The sequence below is a fragment of the Thunnus maccoyii genome, chromosome 20, assembly GCF_910596095.1.
Source record: "Thunnus maccoyii chromosome 20, fThuMac1.1, whole genome shotgun sequence".
NCBI classification, from domain to species: Eukaryota; Metazoa; Chordata; class Actinopteri; order Scombriformes; family Scombridae; genus Thunnus; species Thunnus maccoyii.
In genome coordinates, this window is record NC_056552.1 from 490,235 (window position 1) to 510,234 (window position 20,000).

At 42.7% G+C, this 20,000-nt stretch overlaps 1 protein-coding gene across 1 annotated transcript in view; it reads right to left on the minus strand.

Moving 5' to 3' along the window:
• The window catches only part of LOC121887311 (collagen alpha-1(XII) chain-like), a 31,064-nt gene that overhangs the window by 6,823 nt on the left and 4,241 nt on the right, over positions 1-20,000 (minus strand). The window contains exons 2-4 of the mRNA XM_042398042.1: positions 5,493-5,525; positions 4,824-4,973; positions 3,659-3,793 (exon numbers count right to left, since the gene is read on the minus strand). Of these exons, the coding sequence (XP_042253976.1) occupies positions 3,659-3,793; positions 4,824-4,973; positions 5,493-5,525 (318 nt within the window). The remainder of the gene's footprint in view (positions 1-3,658; positions 3,794-4,823; positions 4,974-5,492; positions 5,526-20,000) is intronic.

Below are 20,000 nucleotides of genomic sequence, written 5' to 3' on the forward strand. Positions count from 1 at the left end.
TGATATTCAGTTGCTGATATAATTCAGATTATTATTGCAATTATTGGCATTCATAGTTGTGCATTGTTGTCCTGACAGATCCTGTGAAATGATGTTGGGAATAATTTAAAAGCCTGTGGTGCATCTATGGCTGGTATATCAGCTTCTGAACATCAAAGTTCCCACACTGTGTGTGACACTGAAGTTACAGACTTTTAGTTGTTAAAGCCAGTGGTCTGGGAAGACATTTTATTTTGGTGGTCCAATACTAAAAGTGGGTGGGCTATGTTTCCCCAGAAAAACTGATTCATGAAAAGTTAGAAGAAGAAAAAAGAACAAATACAGACAAACTGAAAAACAAGCGAGCAGTTTACTTTGCAACGTTCTGCATCATAAAGGCAATAATAGCAAAACACTTTCTATCCAACAAGCTCAAGCAACAGAGCATCAGACTATAACGGCTGCACACAACAGTACAGTCCCCTGCACATGTTCTTATCGTATGGAGCTGAATGTTTGGTCCAACCGGCCTCGCTCTTTTCTTCCAGTTGACTCTGTGACTGTGGTCAAGTCAGCCGCCACTCCAGAAATTACAGTCAAACTGGCCGCCACGTAATTTCCTACTGCGCATACGCTTCCGTTATTACGGTAATGAGGCTTTTCTGCTGGGAGGAAACGAGTGATCCGTCAACTAATTGTGGTTTGACGTTGCTTTCATTTACTTTACATTCGACCAATAATATTACAGTTTGATTCAAACAGTGATTTGAAAAAATGCACTATTTATTTCACTTGTTCACCAAGGAGGTTATGACTCAGGAGAATTCACTTAGAATTAGAATTAGAATCTACAGAATTTTGACTTCACTTATATAGATTAACAGTTTCTCATATACAGCATATTATGAAAAGGAAACTGTCTGTTTCCAATCAGTGATTCCACTTCTCTACATCCTACAGGACCCCAGCTAGCTGCACAACAACTTCCAGAACATTTCACTGTCGAATTTCACAACAAAGGCCCTTTCAAAATATTTTACACCAAAATATATTAAAAAATCATTAAAGAGTAAAGCTGCCGTCCTCCTGATAAATCCTGACCTCCATCAGACATGTCTAAAACATTTACTGCACAAGGTAAAAGTTTAAGTTTTTAGTTTTGTATAAATGTCCCATGATATTTGCTGCAGTGACGTCACTGTGTGCATGGACACGTTGACAGTTACCGAAAGCAAAGTCAAATCATTAAAGCAAACACTCATACATCCATACAACACACAATAAAGAAATCACCTGGAAAGCTGCTGCACATCATTTAAAAAGCCATCCAGCCTACAGGGAGCGCTAGAGGTGGAGTGTAATGTCCACATGGCCACACACACACACACACAAATAAATAAATAATTGCAACTACATAAATGGGCCTATTGGTCACCAGCCACCTGAAGATTTATTTTATTTTTGCATAAAAAACATTTTTGTATCATTACCTCATATACGCACAACATGGGTCAAAATGACCTGTATGTATTCTCAATGGAATTTGATGGGAACCTTTGATTTGTTCACATATTTGTAACTAGGAACATCTTTTATTGCGTACCACTCCCCTCAAGGTCACAGTTCTTATTTACAAGGCTGCCTTATCACAACTGTGTGACACATGTAAGTTTTATTGTGCTTTTTACCTCAGAATATCCTTTACATCATTCTGTAAGTGTGTCAATGGTTAGAAAGATCTTACAGTTGAATAATTATATGTTTAAAATCATTATTGAGATAGCAGAGAGAGTGTTGACCTGTTGTATTCTACCAAGTAAATCTAAAGTAAAAATACAACCAAAACAGAACACAGTTTATTGAAAATGTGACTGTGGGTCCGATTGAAAATATTGTATTGTGTTTTGTTCCTTATTGACAGTGTTGACATGGCTCGTTGCAATTATGCCAGATTTAGGTGCGACATGGTTCTGGACATGCTGCTTGCAAGACAAGAACAACATGAGAAGACAATTCAGAGCAGCGATTTAGCGCCTGAAGTCTCTGAATCTACATTTTCCTGCTGGCGAGGGGGACAAAGTGCAGTGGTGCGCTAGTGAGCTGCTATCTTTACTGGGACAGACTGAGGTTACTTCCTGGACTGTGCCGGTTTGGTATCTTGGTGACTCATCATGCTCAATCCAGTGGTGCACAGCAATCTTGGTTCCAAGAGTGAGTGCACCTCCTGAAAAGTGAATTCACTTTAAAAAAGACATCATCTGCTCTTGGCAGCATATTTGAGCTGCTGTATTCATATCTGAAACTTTTTATGTCCCAGCCAATAATAGGTTTCCTCTGAGGAAAACTCTCCACAGGATTCTGTCAGTGTGTCATGACGGGGAAAGCCCAGGGTCCTATCTTACACCCGGCGCAACGCAAGTGTCTTTGCTAATTTACCGACACAGTTGTCATTTTCCCGTCCAGCGTCCACGTTGTTTAAATAGCAAATGCACTTGCGTCCATGAGCGTGTCGGTCTTAAAATGAGGTGTGGTCTGACGCATTGTTGGCGCATTGCTGTCTCGAGGCAGCAGAGAGCGGTTAAGCAACATAAACCTGGTCTGAAGTCAGTGGCGCAGTGTTTCACTGTTATTTTAAGGCGCATTATCAAGACAGTAATATGCACCTACACAGATGTCTGCACAACACACACACACTCAGACACGCAGCAGCACACAGACATGCAAAAGATTACAAATAAAAGGATCACAATGAGAAAGATGATTATTGTGGACATCAACATTTTAAAAAATACGTGTCATAATGGTTAGTCATAATATTTATCAGAATGAGCTAATCGCAGAAATGATGGATGAAATTATCTGATTATTTGACCAAATTGTGGCAAAATACGTATTTAAGGTTGAGAGTGTCTGTCAACACCCAGCAGACACATTTCAACAGCTGATCAGACACTGATCACTGAGGAACACATGAGGAAATAAAGGAGGTGAAAACAATGATTAAACTGAAGGAGATCAACAATAACTACCAACAGTCGTAGTCCCTAAAACCTTCACGAATGTGTTGTTACAGGTTAGATTGTTAAAATTAAAAGATAACGGCTTCAATCCCTGAGGAGCTACGTTAGCATTAGTGACGGTTGCGTCCACTCATACGCAGTTACCTAACGTCACAGTTCCCTCAATGTAAGGAAGCACAACACAAACTATATAAACAAATGTACTACTGATAAAATCTGAAGGTGCTTAGGTGACATTTACCCTCCTGAAAGAATAAATGAAAACGAACAGTGATTTGGCTGCTCTTCAGTGGCTTTACTGATATTCTCAGTGAGTAACTGAAGAACACAGCGCAGCCCACACTTGCTCTCCTGCCTTTTACTCAAATCAGAAACACATTAAATTGAATGAGACTATCTGTAAAGATACAAGATAAAGTGTGAAATGTATATAAAATAAGAATTTCATTCACAAATTGCTGGATATATTCAATATATTCTATACTATAAATACTTTAAGTTAAAATTTTGTGCAAAATATGGATCACTGACAGCTTCTCTTTCCACCACTGACAGACCTAAATACAGAAAGTAAATATATTTGGATCTAATCAGAGTCTCTGCCTCAGTCCCTCACAGCGTAAAGCTGGTGTGGATCAGACAGCCTGCTGTTAAATTACCTATGTAGTAGTAGTAGTCATAGTCTCCTCCTCCCTGTGGCAGGTTGGCTATGGCCTCCAGCAGGGATTGTTTGGTCTGGGGGGTGTTCAGGTACCACTCGGTCACTGGGAAGTATCCATTGTACTGAACCAGACCTGCAGAAAACACAGAAATGTATGAAACTGACACACTGACCCAGCTTTTGATTTTAAATGATAATGAGAATAACAATGATAATAATGATAATTGTTGGTTTATTACTGTTATTACTGTTATCTTGTTGTCATCGTTGCATCAACACTCATACACACACATCACATGTCTCACACACACTGATGTCTGTACTAATCTGCATACGCATAGAGGGACCAGAGGACTTAAAGGACCATTCCAGCAGTTCAGTCCAGTAGGACCAACAGGCTAACAGGCTAATAACCCCTGAGTCTACTGTCTGACTCTGGTACATGACTTTAGAGTCTCCTTCCTGGAGGAAATGGACATTGACACCATTGTTGGAGGAGTTGGAGCGAGGCAGTGATGCTGTGGATGAACCAACATGTCAAAGTTGTGCATCCCTCCTAGCTAGAATGTTTTTTTCAGAAATGCGGTGTGCTTCACAGAGTCTGTTCAGTCAGAACATCTGTCCTGCTAACTGATCCAACACGGACCTACACAGAAGGAATGTACAGTATATCTCCACCATGGAAATCAGTGTCTGGATAAAACATTGTTTTACAAGCTGAATCATAATTACTATGAGTTATAAATGTGTGTTTCAGTAGATGAAGCACTGAATTTTAAGGTAGGTGTATCACCTGAACATTTCATTTTGAACATTTTGAGAATTCTGCAAGTTAATACAAAAGCTAAAATATGTCTGCATGTTTTGGGAAATAACTGGCAGTAATGGAGGCTGTATGCAGACAGCAGTTATTTAGCTTAAACATGTAAAACCACTGGTATGGTCCTTTTATCCTCACATCAGCCATAACCTTGACTACTCTGGTTATCATGTCCCATTTTACTGCTTTGTTGCTCATTTTGAATTTGGGATCTGCACCTGTATTTGAGTATTTTCACATTGTGGAGTAAAGATTTTAGTATTTTGAGTACTTTATACACAAGCAGTAGTAGTAATAGTACCAGGAGCAGTAGTGTGAATAGTTGTAGTAGTAAAAATATTACCGATCTGGACTTTGTCAGGGCCGATGTTGAAGTTGTTGACTATTTGAGTTAGAAAGGACTTAATGTTTTCATGGTCTTCAGAGGTGGTGTTCCTGGATTCACAGACCAACAGTACGATGTCAGCCTTGGCTGTGCTTTCACACTGAGAACCTGGAGGAAAACAGAGGATTGTAGGATACAATACACAAGAGGTCAGATATAGAAGCAAGACTAAGACTGTGTCTGAAATCACTCACTATTTACTACAAAGTTCACTCTATTTACCCTCCATTTTGTTTCAGTGTCTGAATTCTGTGTGTAAATTTATCCAACATTTAGAGCCTCAAATGATCCACAATGGAACAAAAAAGTCATGTTCATGTCATGTACACTACTTCCTGCAAACAATCCCACAATGCCATGCGTTGCATTTTATAGATCTGATATAGATTTTATAGAAATTAGCGGTGTGCAGCTCTACAGCGAGCAGTGATGACGTCCAAAATCTAGATTTTCACCTTTCAATGCTAACATTAGCATATTTTATTAGTTATTAGTTTTGAGGGTATTTGTTCATAAACCAAAGTGGATTCATTGTGCACCACTGATGGAGGTGCGGGTAACGTCCTCCAGCTCCTCCTGGGGGATCAGAGGCGTTCCCAGACCAGATGAGATATATTCTCTTTTTACCTGTTGGTTGGTGTTTATCTTCAGCCTGGAGTCCTGCAGAGAAAATCAGAAAATTAATATTTATATTGTTGCAGAGCTGTGAACTGAACAAACACTGTGAGGCTTTGCAGCAGCTCAGAGCTCATCTCACTGAAAACACACAGATGTTGAAGTCGATGCTACAAACAATTATAATTTGTGTATGAAAATAACATGTTAAATTTTCAGTAACTAGAAAACTGAGCTACTGCAGTATGAGGTACTCTCAATTATTCTAGGGTGAAAATAATCCCCATAAAAAGACAAAAAATTAAGGAAAAACAAACGTCTCTCTTTGCCTGGTCAGTCTGAAACTTTAAAATCTTTTTTCTCGACCTCACTGCTTCTACTTTCTGCTTCCTCTCTGAAGGGCAGCAGATGAGATGAACACATGAACACAAGCTCAACAGACGCTTCATACAGAGTTAAAGGAAAACTAACATGTTGGTTTGTTTCCTGTCTGATCATCTGACTGTGTTTCTGACCTATCAGACGTCTTTTTAATGATGTCACCATGTTCACAGATCTCTGATATTAACTTGTTGAGTACGATGTTGTTATTACTGATAGAAATGATGAACAAAACTATGAAAATAAGCCAGAATTATGTTTTAGTGCAACAGACTGGTTCATATAGAGTTAACCAACAGACTGGTTCATATAGAGTTAACCAACAGACTGGTTCATATAGAATTAACCAACAGACTGGTTCATATAGAGTTAACCAACAGACTGGTTCATATAGAGTTAACCAACAGACTGGTTCATATAGAGTTAACCAACAGACTGGTTCATATAGAGTTAACCAACAGACTGGTTCATGTAGAGTTAACCAACAGACTGGTTCATATAGAGTTGACCAACAGACTGGTTCATATAGAGTTAACCAACAGACTGGTTCATGTAGAGTTAACCAACTGACTGGTTCATATAGAGTTAACCAACAGACTGGTTCATGTAGAGTTAACCAACTGACTGGTTCATATAGAGTTAACCAACAGACTGGTTCATGTAGAGTTAACCAACAAACTGGTTCATATAGAGTTAACCAACAGACTGGTTCATGTAGAGTTAACCAACAGACTGGTTCATGTAGAGTTAACCAACAGACTGGTTCATATAGAGTTAACCAACAGACTGGTTCATATAGAGTTAACCAACAGACTGGTTCATATAGAGTTAACCAACAGACTGGTTCATGTAGAGTTAACCAACAGACTGGTTCATGTAGAGTTAACCAACAGACTGGTTCATATAGAGTTAACCAACAGACTGGTTCATATAGAGTTAACCAACAGACTGGTTCATGTAGAGTTAACCAACAGACTGGTTCATATAGAGTTAACCAACAGACTGGTTCATATAGAGTTAACCAACAGACTGGTTCATATAGAGTTAACCAACAGACTGGTTCATAAAGAGTTAACCAACAGACTGGTTCATATAGAGTTAACCAACAGACTGGTTCATACAGAGTTAACCGACAGACTGGTTCATATAGAGTTAATGCAACACAGCAGCTCAGAATGGCTTCAATACCCAGAAATCCTGTGTGGTGACATCATATAACCACTGTGCTATTTAAAGACTGTGTTTGTGTGTTTGCGTGTTTATGTGAGTGTGTGTGTATGTGTGTGAGTTTATGCGTGTGTGAGTGTGTGTGAGTTAGTGGGTGCGTGTGTGTGAGTGTGTGTGTATGTGAGTGAGAGTGTGTGTGTGTGTGTGAGTGTGTGTGTGTGTATGTGTGTGTGTGAGTGTGTGTGTCTGTGTGTGTTACTGACTCTGTGTGTGTGTGTGTCTTTCTGTGTATGAGTGTGACTGTGTGTGTGTGTTACTGACTGTGTGTGTGTGTGTGTGTGTGTTTGTCGGTGTGTGTGTGTGTGTGTGTGTGAGTGTTTACGTGAGTGTGTGTGTCTGTGTAGATGCAGTAGTGTGTGTGTCTGTAGATGCAGTAGTGTGTGTGTAGATGCAGTAGTGTGTGCGTGTGTGTTTGTGTGTGAGTTAGTGCGTGTGTGAGTTAGTGGGTGCGTGTGTGTGAGTGTGTGTGTATGTGAGTGTGAGTGTGTGTGTATTTGTGTGTGTAGATGCAGTAGTGTTTGTGTGTGTGTGTGTGTGAATGCGAGTGTGTGTGTGTGTGTGTGTGTGTGTGTGTTTGTGTGTGTAGATGCAATAGTGTGTGAGTGAGTGTGTGTGTGTAGATGCAGTAGTGTGTGTGTGTGTTTAGATGCAGTGGTGTGTGTGTGTGTGTGTGTGTGTGTGTAGATGCAGTAGTGTGTGTGTGTAGATGCAGTAGTGTGTGTTTGTGTGTGTAGATGCAGTAGTGTGTGTGTGTGTAGATGCAGTAGTGTGTGTGTGTAGATGCAGTAGTGTGTGTGTGTGTAGATGCAATAGTGTATGTATGTGTAGATGTAGTAGTGTGTGTGTGTGTAGATGTAGTAGTGTGTGTGTGTGTAGATGCAGTAGTGTGTGTGTGTGTAGATGCAATAGTGTATGTGTGTGTAGATGTAGTAGTGTGTGTGTGTGTAGATGCAGTAGTGTGTGTGTGTGTAGATGCAATAGTGTATGTGTGTGTAGATGTAGTAGTGTGTGTGTGTGTAGATGTAGTAGTGTGTGTGTGTGTAGATGCAGTAGTGTGTGTGTGTAGATGCAGTAGTGTATGTATGTGTAGATGCAATAGTGTATGTGTGTGTAGATGTAGTAGTGTGTGTGTGTGTAGATGCAGTAGTGTGTGTGTGTAGATGCAGTAGTGTGTTTTTGTGTGTATAGATGTAGTAGTGTGTGTGTGTGTAGATGTAGTAGTGTGTGTGTGTGTAGATGCAGTAGTGTGCGTGTGTGTGTAGATGCAGTAGTGTGTGTGTGAGTGTGTGTGTGTGTGTGTGTGTGTAGATGCAGAAGTGTGTCTGTGTAGATGCAGTAGTGTGTGTCTGTGTAGATGCAGTAGTGTGTGTGTGTGTGTGTGTGTGTAGATGCAGTAGTGTGTGTCTGTGTAGATGCAGTAGTGTGTGTGTGAGTGTGTGTGTGTGTGTGTGTGTGTAGATGCAGAAGTGTGTCTGTGTAGATGCAGTAGTGTGTGTGTCTGTGTAGATGCAGTAGTGTGTGTGTGTGTAGATGCAGTAGTGTGTGTCTGTGTAGATGCAGTAGTGTGTGTGTGTGTAGATGCAGTAGTGTGTGTGTGTGTAGATGCAGTAGTGTGTGTGTGTGTAGATGCAGTAGTGTGTGTGTGTGTAGATGCAGTAGTGTGTGTGTGTGTAGATGCAGTAGTGTGTGTGTGTGTGTGTGTAGATGCAGTAGTTTGTGCGTGTGTAGATGCAGTAGTGTGTGTTTGTGTGTGTAGATGAAGTAGTGTGTTTGTGCGTGTGTGTGTGTAGATGCAGTAGTGTGTGTGTGTGTGTGTGTGTGTGTGTGTGTGTGTGTGTAGATGCAGTAGTGTGTGTGTGTGCGTGTAGATGCAGTAGTGTGTGTTTGTGTGTGTAGATGCAGTAGTGTGTGTGTGTAGATGCAGTAGTGTGTGTGTGTGTGTGTAGATGCAGTAGTTTGTGCGTGTGTAGATGCAGTAGTGTGTGTTTGTGTGTGTAGATGAAGTAGTGTGTGTGTGCGTGTGTGTGTGTAGATGCAGTAGTGTGTGTGTGTGTCTGTGTATGTGTGTGTGTGTGTGTGTGTAGATGCAGTAGTGTGTGTCTGTAGATGCAGTAGTGTGTGTTTGTGTGTGTAGATGCAGTAGTGTGTGTGTGTAGATGCAGTAGTGTGTGTTTGTGTGTGTAGATGCAGTAGTGTGTGTGTGTGTGTGTAGATGCAGTAGTGTATATATGTGTAGATGTAGTAGTGTGTGTGTGTGTAGATGCAGTAGTGTGTGTGTGTGTAGATGCAGTAGTGTGTGTGTGTGTGTAGAGGCAGTAGTGTGTGTGTGTGTAGATGTAGTAGTGTATGTATGTGTAGATGTAGTAGTGTACGTGTGTGTATAGAGGCAGTAGTGTGTGTGTGTGTAGATGCAGTAGTGTATGTATGTGTAGATGTAGTAGTGTACGTGTGTGTATAGAGGCAGTAGTGTGTGTGTGTGTAGATGCAGTAGTGTGTGTGTGTGTGTGTGTAGAGGCAGTAGTGTATGTGTGTGTAGAGGCAGTAGTGTATGTATGTGTAGATGCAGTAGTGTGTGTGTGTGTGTGTGTAGAGGCAGTAGTGTATGTGTGTGTAGATGCAGTAGTGTGTGTGTGTGTGTGTGTAGAGGCAGTAGTGTATGTATGTGTAGATGCAGTAGTGTATGTATGTGTAGATGCAGTAGTGTATGTATGTGTAGATGCAATAGTGTATGTATGTGTAGAGGCAGTAGTGTATGTGTGTGTAGATGCAGTAGTGTATGTATGTGTAGATGTAGTAGTGTATGTGTGTGTAGATGCAGTAGTGTGTGTGTGTGTGTAGAGGCAGTAGTGTGTGTGTGTGTGTAGATGCAGTAGTGTGTGTGTGTAGATGCAGTAGTGTGTGTGTGTGTAGATGTAGTAGTGTGTGTCTGTGTAGATGCAGTAGTGTGTGTGTGTGTGTGTGTGTAGATGCAGAAGTGTGTCTGTGTAGATGCAGTAGTGTGTGTGTGTGTAGATGTAGTAGTGTGTGTCTGTGTAGATGCAGTAGTGTGTGTGTGTGTGTGTGTGTAGATGCAGAAGTGTGTCTGTGTAGATGCAGTAGTGTGTGTGTGTGTAGATGTAGTAGTGTGTGTCTGTGTAGATGCAGTAGTGTGTGTGTGTGTAGATGCAGTAGTGTGTGTGTGTGTGTGTAGATGCAGTAGTTTGTGCACGTGTAGATGCATTAGTGTGTGTTTGTGTGTGTAGATGAAGTAGTGTGTGTGTGCGTGTGCGTGTGTAGATGCAGTAGTGTGTGTGTCTGTGTGTGTGTGTGTGTGTGTGTGTGTGTAGATGCAGTAGTGTGTGTGTGTGCGTGTGTAGATGCAGTAGTTTGTGTGTGTAGATGCAGTAGTGTGTGTGTGTGTGTGTGTAGATGCAGTAGTTTGTGCGTTTGTGTAGATGCAGTAGTGTGTGTTTGTGTGTGTAGATGAAGTAGTGTGTGTGTGCGTGTGTGTGTGTAGATGCAGTAGTGTGTGTGTGTGTCTGTGTATGTGTGTGTGTGTGTGTGTGTAGATGCAGTAGTGTGTGTCTGTAGATGCAGTAGTGTGTGTTTGTGTGTAGATGCAGTAGTGTGTGTGTGTGTAGATGCAGTAGTGTGTGTTTGTGTGTGTAGATGCAGTAGTGTGTGTGTGTGTGTGTAGATGCAGTAGTGTGTGTGTTTAGATGCAGTAGTGTGTGTGTGTGTGTGTGTGTAGATGCAGTAGTGTGTGTTTGTGTGTGTAGATGCAGTAGTGTGTGTGTGTGTAGATGCAATAGTGTATGTATGTGTAGATGTAGTAGTGTATGTATGTGTAGATGCAGTAGTGTGTGTGTGTGTAGATGCAATAGTGTATGTATGTGTAGATGTAGTAGTGTATGTGTGTGTAGATGCAGTAGTGTGTGTGTGTGTAGATGCAGTAGTGTGTGTGTGTGTGTAGATGCAGTAGTGTGTGTGTGTGTGTAGAGGCAGTAGTGTGTGTGTGTGTGTAGATGCAGAAGTGTGTCTGTGTAGATGCAGTAGTGTGTGTTTGTGTGTGTAGATGCAGTAGTGTGTGTGTGTGTGTGCGTGTAGATGCAGTAGTGTGTATTTGTGTGTGTAGATGCAGTAGTGTGTGTGTGTGTGTGTGTGTAGATGCAGTAGTTTGTGTGTGTGTGTGTAGATGCAGTAGTTTGTGTGTGTGTAGATGCAGTAGTGTGTGTGTGTGTGTGTAGATGCAGTAGTTTGTGTGTGTGTAGATGCAGTAGTGTGTGTGTGTGTGTGTAGATGCAGTAGTTTGTGCGTGTGTAGATGCAGTAGTGTGTGTTTGTGTGTGTAGATGCAGTAGTGTGTGTGTGCGTGTGTGTGTGTAGATGCAGTAGTGTGTGTGTGTGTGTGTAGATGCAGTAGTGTGTGTGTGTGTGTGTGTGTGTGTGTGTAGATGCAGTAGTGTGTGTGTGTGTGTGTAGATGCAGTAGTGTGTGTTTGTGTGTGTAGATGAAGTAGTGTGTGTGTGTCTGTGTGTGTGTGTGTGTGTGTGTAGATGCAGTAGTGTGTGTGTGTAGATGCAGTAGTGTGTGTGTGTAGATGCAGTAGTGTGTGTCTGTGTAGATGCAGTAGTGTGTGTGTGTAGATGCAGTAGTGTGTGTGTGTAGATGCAGTAGTGTGTGTCTGTGTAGATGCAGTAGTGTGTGTGTGTGTGTGTGTGTGTGTGTGTGTGTGTGTGTGTGTGTGTGTGTGTGTGTGTAGATGCAGAAGTGTGTCTGTGTAGATGCAGTAGTGTGTGTGTGTAGATGCAGTAGTGTGTGTGTGAGTGTGTGTGTGTGTGTGTGTGTGTGTGTGTGTGTGTAGATGCAGAAGCGTGTCTGTGTAGATGCAGTAGTGTGTGTGTGTGTAGATGCAGTAGTGTGTGTGTGTGTGTGTAGATGCATTTGTGTGTGTTTGTGTGTGTAGATGAAGTAGTGTGTGTGTGCGTGTGCGTGTGTAGATGCAGTAGTGTGTGTGTCTGTGTGTGTGTGTGTGTGTGTGTGTGTGTGTGTAGATGCAGTAGTGTGTGTGTGTGTGCGTGTGTAGATGCAGTAGTTTGTGTGTGTAGATGCAGTAGTGTGTGTGTGTGTGTGTAGATGCAGTAGTTTGTGCGTGTGTAGATGCAGTAGTGTGTGTGTGTAGATGCAGTAGTGTGTGTTTGTGTGTGTAGATGAAGTAGTGTGTGTGTGCGTGTGTGTGTGTAGATGCAGTAGTGTGTGTGTGTGTCTGTGTATGTGTGTGTGTGTGTGTGTGTAGATGCAGTAGTGTGTGTCTGTAGATGCAGTAGTGTGTGTTTGTGTGTAGATGCAGTAGTGTGTGTGTGTAGATGCAGTAGTGTGTGTTTGTGTGTGTAGATGCAGTAGTGTGTGTGTGTGTGTGTAGATGCAGTAGTGTGTGTGTGTGTGTGTGTGTAGATGCAGTAGTGTGTGTTTGTGTGTGTAGATGCAGTAGTGTGTGTGTGTGTAGATGCAATAGTGTATGTATGTGTAGATGCAGTAGTGTGTGTGTGTGTAGATGCAATAGTGTATGTATGTGTAGATGTAGTAGTGTATGTGTGTGTAGATGCAGTAGTGTGTGTGTGTGTAGATGCAGTAGTGTGTGTGTGTGTGTAGATGCAGTAGTGTGTGTGTGTGTGTAGAGGCAGTAGTGTGTGTGTGTGTGTAGATGCAGAAGTGTGTCTGTGTAGATGCAGTAGTGTGTGTTTGTGTGTGTAGATGCAGTAGTGTGTGTGTGTGTGCGTGTAGATGCAGTAGTGTGTGTTTGTGTGTGTAGATGCAGTAGTGTGTGTGTGTAGATGCAGTAGTGTGTGTGTGTGTGTGTGTAGAAGCAGTAGTTTGTGTGTGTGTAGATGCAGTAGTGTGTGTGTGTGTGTGTAGATGCAGTAGTTTGTGTGTGTGTAGATGCAGTAGTGTGTGTGTGTGTGTGTAGATGCAGTAGTTTGTGCGTGTGTAGATGCAGTAGTGTGTGTTTGTGTGTGTAGATGAAGTAGTGTGTGTGTGCGTGTGTGTGTGTAGATGCAGTAGTGTGTGTGTGTGTGTGTAGATGCAGTAGTGTGTGTGTGCGTGTGTGTGTGTAGATGCAGTAGTGTGTGTGTGTGTGTGTGTAGATGCAGTAGTGTGTGTGTGTGTGTGTGTGTGTGTGTGTGTGTAGATGCAGTAGTGTGTTTGTGTGCGTGTAGATGCAGTAGTGTGTGTTTGTGTGTGTAGATGAAGTAGTGTGTGTGTGTCTGTGTGTGTGTGTGTGTGTGTGTGTAGATGCAGTAGTGTGTGTGTGTAGATGCAGTAGTGTGTGTGTGTAGATGCAGTAGTGTGTGTTTGTGTGTGTAGATGAAGTAGTGTGTGTGTGCGTGTGTGTGTGTGTAGATGCAGTAGTGTGTGTGTGTCTGTGTGTGTGTGTGTGTGTGTGTAGATGCAGTAGTGTGTGTGTGTAGATGCAGTAGTGTGTGTTTGTGTGTGTAGATGCAGTAGTGTGTGTGTGTAGATGCAGTAGTGTGTGTTTGTGTGTAGATGCAGTAGTGTGTGTTTGTGTGTGTAGATGAAGTAGTGTGTGTGTAGATGCAGTAGTGTGTGTTTGTGTGTAGATGCAGTAGTGTGTGTGTAGATGCAGTAGTGTGTGTTTGTGTGTAGATGCAGCAGTGTGTGTGTGTAGATGCAGTAGTGTGTGTTTGTGTGTGTAGATGCAGTAGTGTGTGTGTGTAGATGCAGTAGTGTGTGTTTGTGTGTGTAGATGCAGTAGTGTGTGTGTGTGTGTGTGTAGATGCAGTAGTGTGTGTGTGTGTGTGTGTAGATGCAGTAGTGTGTGTGTGTGTAGATGCAGTAGTGTGTGTGTGTGTGTGTATGTGTAGATGTAGTAGTGTGTGTGTGTGTAGATGCAGTAGTGTGTGTGTTTAGATGCAGTAGTGTGTGTGTGTGTGTGTGTGTGTGTGTAGATGCAGTAGTTTGTGCACGTGTAGATGCATTAGTGTGTGTTTGTGTGTGTAGATGAAGTAGTGTGTGTGTGCGTGTGCGTGTGTAGATGCAGTAGTGTGTGTGTCTGTGTGTGTGTGTGTGTGTGTGTGTGTGTAGATGCAGTAGTGTGTGTGTGTGCGTGTGTAGATGCAGTAGTTTGTGTGTGTAGATGCAGTAGTGTGTGTGTGTGTGTGTGTAGATGCAGTAGTTTGTGCGTTTGTGTAGATGCAGTAGTGTGTGTTTGTGTGTGTAGATGAAGTAGTGTGTGTGTGCGTGTGTGTATGTAGATGCAGTAGTGTGTGTGTGTGTCTGTGTATGTGTGTGTGTGTGTGTGTGTAGATGCAGTAGTGTGTGTCTGTAGATGCAGTAGTGTGTGTTTGTGTGTAGATGCAGTAGTGTGTGTGTGTGTAGATGCAGTAGTGTGTGTTTGTGTGTGTAGATGCAGTAGTGTGTGTGTGTGTGTGTAGATGCAGTAGTGTGTGTGTTTAGATGCAGTAGTGTGTGTGTGTGTGTGTGTGTAGATGCAGTAGTGTGTGTTTGTGTGTGTAGATGCAGTAGTGTGTGTGTGTGTAGATGCAATAGTGTATGTATGTGTAGATGTAGTAGTGTATGTATGTGTAGATGCAGTAGTGTGTGTGTGTGTAGATGCAATAGTGTATGTATGTGTAGATGTAGTAGTGTATGTGTGTGTAGATGCAGTAGTGTGTGTGTGTGTAGATGCAGTAGTGTGTGTGTGTGTGTAGATGCAGTAGTGTGTGTGTGTGTGTAGAGGCAGTAGTGTGTGTGTGTGTGTAGATGCAGAAGTGTGTCTGTGTAGATGCAGTAGTGTGTGTTTGTGTGTGTAGATGCAGTAGTGTGTGTGTGTGTGTGCGTGTAGATGCAGTAGTGTGTATTTGTGTGTGTAGATGCAGTAGTGTGTGTGTGTGTGTGTGTGTAGATGCAGTAGTTTGTGTGTGTGTGTGTAGATGCAGTAGTTTGTGTGTGTGTAGATGCAGTAGTGTGTGTGTGTGTGTGTAGATGCAGTAGTTTGTGTGTGTGTAGATGCAGTAGTGTGTGTGTGTGTGTGTAGATGCAGTAGTTTGTGCGTGTGTAGATGCAGTAGTGTGTGTTTGTGTGTGTAGATGCAGTAGTGTGTGTGTGCGTGTGTGTGTGTAGATGCAGTAGTGTGTGTGTGTGTGTGTAGATGCAGTAGTGTGTGTGTGTGTGTGTGTGTGTGTGTGTAGATGCAGTAGTGTGTGTGTGTGTGTGTAGATGCAGTAGTGTGTGTTTGTGTGTGTAGATGAAGTAGTGTGTGTGTGTCTGTGTGTGTGTGTGTGTGTGTGTAGATGCAGTAGTGTGTGTGTGTAGATGCAGTAGTGTGTGTGTGTAGATGCAGTAGTGTGTGTCTGTGTAGATGCAGTAGTGTGTGTGTGTAGATGCAGTAGTGTGTGTGTGTAGATGCAGTAGTGTGTGTCTGTGTAGATGCAGTAGTGTGTGTGTGTGTGTGTGTGTGTGTGTGTGTGTGTGTGTGTGTGTGTGTGTGTGTGTGTAGATGCAGAAGTGTGTCTGTGTAGATGCAGTAGTGTGTGTGTGTAGATGCAGTAGTGTGTGTGTGAGTGTGTGTGTGTGTGTGTGTGTGTGTGTGTGTGTGTAGATGCAGAAGCGTGTCTGTGTAGATGCAGTAGTGTGTGTGTGTGTAGATGCAGTAGTGTGTGTGTGTGTGTGTAGATGCATTTGTGTGTGTTTGTGTGTGTAGATGAAGTAGTGTGTGTGTGCGTGTGCGTGTGTAGATGCAGTAGTGTGTGTGTCTGTGTGTGTGTGTGTGTGTGTGTGTGTGTGTGTAGATGCAGTAGTGTGTGTGTGTGTGCGTGTGTAGATGCAGTAGTTTGTGTGTGTAGATGCAGTAGTGTGTGTGTGTGTGTGTAGATGCAGTAGTTTGTGCGTGTGTAGATGCAGTAGTGTGTGTGTGTGTCTGTGTATGTGTGTGTGTGTGTGTGTGTAGATGCAGTAGTGTGTGTCTGTAGATGCAGTAGTGTGTGTTTGTGTGTAGATGCAGTAGTGTGTGTGTGTAGATGCAGTAGTGTGTGTTTGTGTGTGTAGATGCAGTAGTGTGTGTGTGTGTGTGTAGATGCAGTAGTGTGTGTGTGTGTGTGTGTGTAGATGCAGTAGTGTGTGTTTGTGTGTGTAGATGCAGTAGTGTGTGTGTGTGTAGATGCAATAGTGTATGTATGTGTAGATGCAGTAGTGTGTGTGTGTGTAGATGCAATAGTGTATGTATGTGTAGATGTAGTAGTGTATGTGTGTGTAGATGCAGTAGTGTGTGTGTGTGTAGATGCAGTAGTGTGTGTGTGTGTGTAGATGCAGTAGTGTGTGTGTGTGTGTAGAGGCAGTAGTGTGTGTGTGTGTGTAGATGCAGAAGTGTGTCTGTGTAGATGCAGTAGTGTGTGTTTGTGTGTGTAGATGCAGTAGTGTGTGTGTGTGTGCGTGTAGATGCAGTAGTGTGTGTTTGTGTGTGTAGATGCAGTAGTGTGTGTGTGTAGATGCAGTAGTGTGTGTGTGTGTGTGTGTAGAAGCAGTAGTTTGTGTGTGTGTAGATGCAGTAGTGTGTGTGTGTGTGTGTAGATGCAGTAGTTTGTGTGTGTGTAGATGCAGTAGTGTGTGTGTGTGTGTGTAGATGCAGTAGTTTGTGCGTGTGTAGATGCAGTAGTGTGTGTTTGTGTGTGTAGATGAAGTAGTGTGTGTGTGCGTGTGTGTGTGTAGATGCAGTAGTGTGTGTGTGTGTGTGTAGATGCAGTAGTGTGTGTGTGCGTGTGTGTGTGTAGATGCAGTAGTGTGTGTGTGTGTGTGTGTAGATGCAGTAGTGTGTGTGTGTGTGTGTGTGTGTGTGTGTGTGTAGATGCAGTAGTGTGTTTGTGTGCGTGTAGATGCAGTAGTGTGTGTTTGTGTGTGTAGATGAAGTAGTGTGTGTGTGTCTGTGTGTGTGTGTGTGTGTGTGTGTAGATGCAGTAGTGTGTGTGTGTAGATGCAGTAGTGTGTGTGTGTAGATGCAGTAGTGTGTGTTTGTGTGTGTAGATGAAGTAGTGTGTGTGTGCGTGTGTGTGTGTGTAGATGCAGTAGTGTGTGTGTGTCTGTGTGTGTGTGTGTGTGTGTGTAGATGCAGTAGTGTGTGTGTGTAGATGCAGTAGTGTGTGTTTGTGTGTGTAGATGCAGTAGTGTGTGTGTGTAGATGCAGTAGTGTGTGTTTGTGTGTAGATGCAGTAGTGTGTGTTTGTGTGTGTAGATGAAGTAGTGTGTGTGTAGATGCAGTAGTGTGTGTTTGTGTGTAGATGCAGTAGTGTGTGTGTAGATGCAGTAGTGTGTGTTTGTGTGTAGATGCAGCAGTGTGTGTGTGTAGATGCAGTAGTGTGTGTTTGTGTGTGTAGATGCAGTAGTGTGTGTGTGTAGATGCAGTAGTGTGTGTTTGTGTGTGTAGATGCAGTAGTGTGTGTGTGTGTGTGTGTAGATGCAGTAGTGTGTGTGTGTGTGTGTGTAGATGCAGTAGTGTGTGTGTGTGTAGATGCAGTAGTGTGTGTGTGTGTGTGTATGTGTAGATGTAGTAGTGTGTGTGTGTGTAGATGCAGTAGTGTGTGTGTTTAGATGCAGTAGTGTGTGTGTGTGTGTGTGTGTGTGTGTAGATGCAGTAGTATGTGTGTGTAGATTCAGTAGTGTGTGTTTGTGTGTGTAGATGCAGTAGTGTGTGTGTGTAGATGCAGTAGTGTGTTTTTGTGTGTATAGGTGCAGTAGTGTGTTCGTGTATTTAGATGCAGTAGTGTGTGTGTGTGTTTAGATGCAGTGGTGTGTGTGTGTGTGTGTGTGTGTGTGTAGATGCAGTAGTGTGTGTGTGTGTGTGTAGATGCAGTAGTGTATGTGTGTGTAGACGCAGTAGTGTGTGTGTGTGTAGAGGCAGTAGTGTGTGTGTGTGTAGAGGCAGTAGTGTGTGTGTGTGTAGAGGCAGTAGTGTATGTGTGTGTAGAGGCAGTAGTGTGTGTGTGTGTAGAGGCAGTAGTGTATGTGTGTGTAGACGCAGTAGTGTGTGTGTGTGTAGAGGCAGTAGTGTGTGTGTGTTTTTAGATGCAGTAGTGTGTGTGTGTAGAGGCAGTAGTGTGTGTGTGTTTTTAGATGCAGTAGTGTGTGTGTGTAGAGGCAGTAGTGTGTGTGTGTGTTTAGATGCAGTAGTGTGTGTGTGTATGTGTGTGTGTGTGTGTGTGTGGCTGTATATGTGTATATGTGTGTGTATATACATGTGTATGTGTGTTTGTCTCTGTGTCAATGTGTGTATGTGTGTGTGTCTGTGTGTAGATATGTGTGTGTGTGTGTGTGTGTGTGTGTCTGTATAAGTGTATATGTGTGTGTATATATATATGTGTATGTGTCTGTGTGTGAATATGTGTATGTGTGTGTCTTTGTGTGTGTATATATATGTGTATGTGTGTGTCTGTGTGTGAATGTGTGTATGTGTGTGTGTGTCTGTTTGTATATGTATGTGTGTGTCTTTGTGTGTATATGTGTGTGTGTGTGTGTCTGTATATGTGTATATGTGTGTGCATATATATATATGTGTATGTGTGTGTATGTATATATGTGTGTGTGTGAATATGTGTATGTGTGTGTATGTATATATGTGTATGTGTGCATGTGTCTTTGTGTGAGTGTGTGTGTGTATATGTGTGTGTGTGTAGATGCAGTAGTGTGTGTGTGTGTGTGTGTGCAGATGCAATAGTGTGTGTTTGTGTAGATGCAGTAGTGTGTTTGTGTAGATGCAGTAGTGTGTGTGTGTGTGTGTGTGTGTGTGTGTAGATGCAGTAGTGTGTGTGTGTAGATGAAGTACTGTGTGTGTGCGTGTGTGTGTGTAGATGCAGTAGTGTGTGTGTGTGTGTGTAGATGCAGTAGTGTGTGTGTGCGTGTGTGTGTGTAGATGCAGTAGTGTGTGTGTGTGTGTGTAGATGCAGTAGTGTGTGTGTGTGTGTGTGTGTGTGTGTGTAGATGCAGTAGTGTGTGTGTGTGTGTGTAGATGCAGTAGTGTGTGTTTGTGTGTGTAGATGAAGTAGTGTGTGTGTGTCTGTGTGTGTGTGTGTGTGTGTGTAGATGCAGTAGTGTGTGTGTGTAGATGCAGTAGTGTGTGTGTGTAGATGCAGTAGTGTGTGTCTGTGTAGATGCAGTAGTGTGTGTGTGTAGATGCAGTAGTGTGTGTGTGTAGATGCAGTAGTGTGTGTCTGTGTAGATGCAGTAGTGTGTGTGTGAGTGTGTGTGTGTGTGTGTGTGTGTGTGTTTGTGTGTGTGTGTGTAGATGCAGAAGTGTGTCTGTGTAGATGCAGTAGTGTGTGTGTGTAGATGCAGTAGTGTGTGTGTGAGTGTGTGTGTGTGTGTGTGTGTGTGTGTGTGTGTGTAGATGCAGAAGCGTGTCTGTGTAGATGCAGTAGTGTGTGTGTGTGTAGATGCAGTAGTGTGTGTGTGTGTGTGTGTAGATGCATTTGTGTGTGTTTGTGTGTGTAGATGAAGTAGTGTGTGTGTGCGTGTGCGTGTGTAGATGCAGTAGTGTGTGTGTCTGTGTGTGTGTGTGTGTGTGTGTGTGTGTAGATGCAGTAGTGTGTGTGTGTGTGCGTGTGTAGATGCAGTAGTTTGTGTGTGTAGATGCAGTAGTGTGTGTGTGTGTGTGTAGATGCAGTAGTTTGTGCGTGTGTAGATGCAGTAGTGTGTGTTTGTGTGTGTAGATGAAGTAGTGTGTGTGTGCGTGTGTGTGTGTAGATGCAGTAGTGTGTGTGTGTGTCTGTGTATGTGTGTGTGTGTGTGTGTGTAGATGCAGTAGTGTGTGTCTGTAGATGCAGTAGTGTGTGTTTGTGTGTAGATGCAGTAGTGTGTGTGTGTAGATGCAGTAGTGTGTGTTTGTGTGTGTAGATGCAGTAGTGTGTGTGTGTGTGTGTAGATGCAG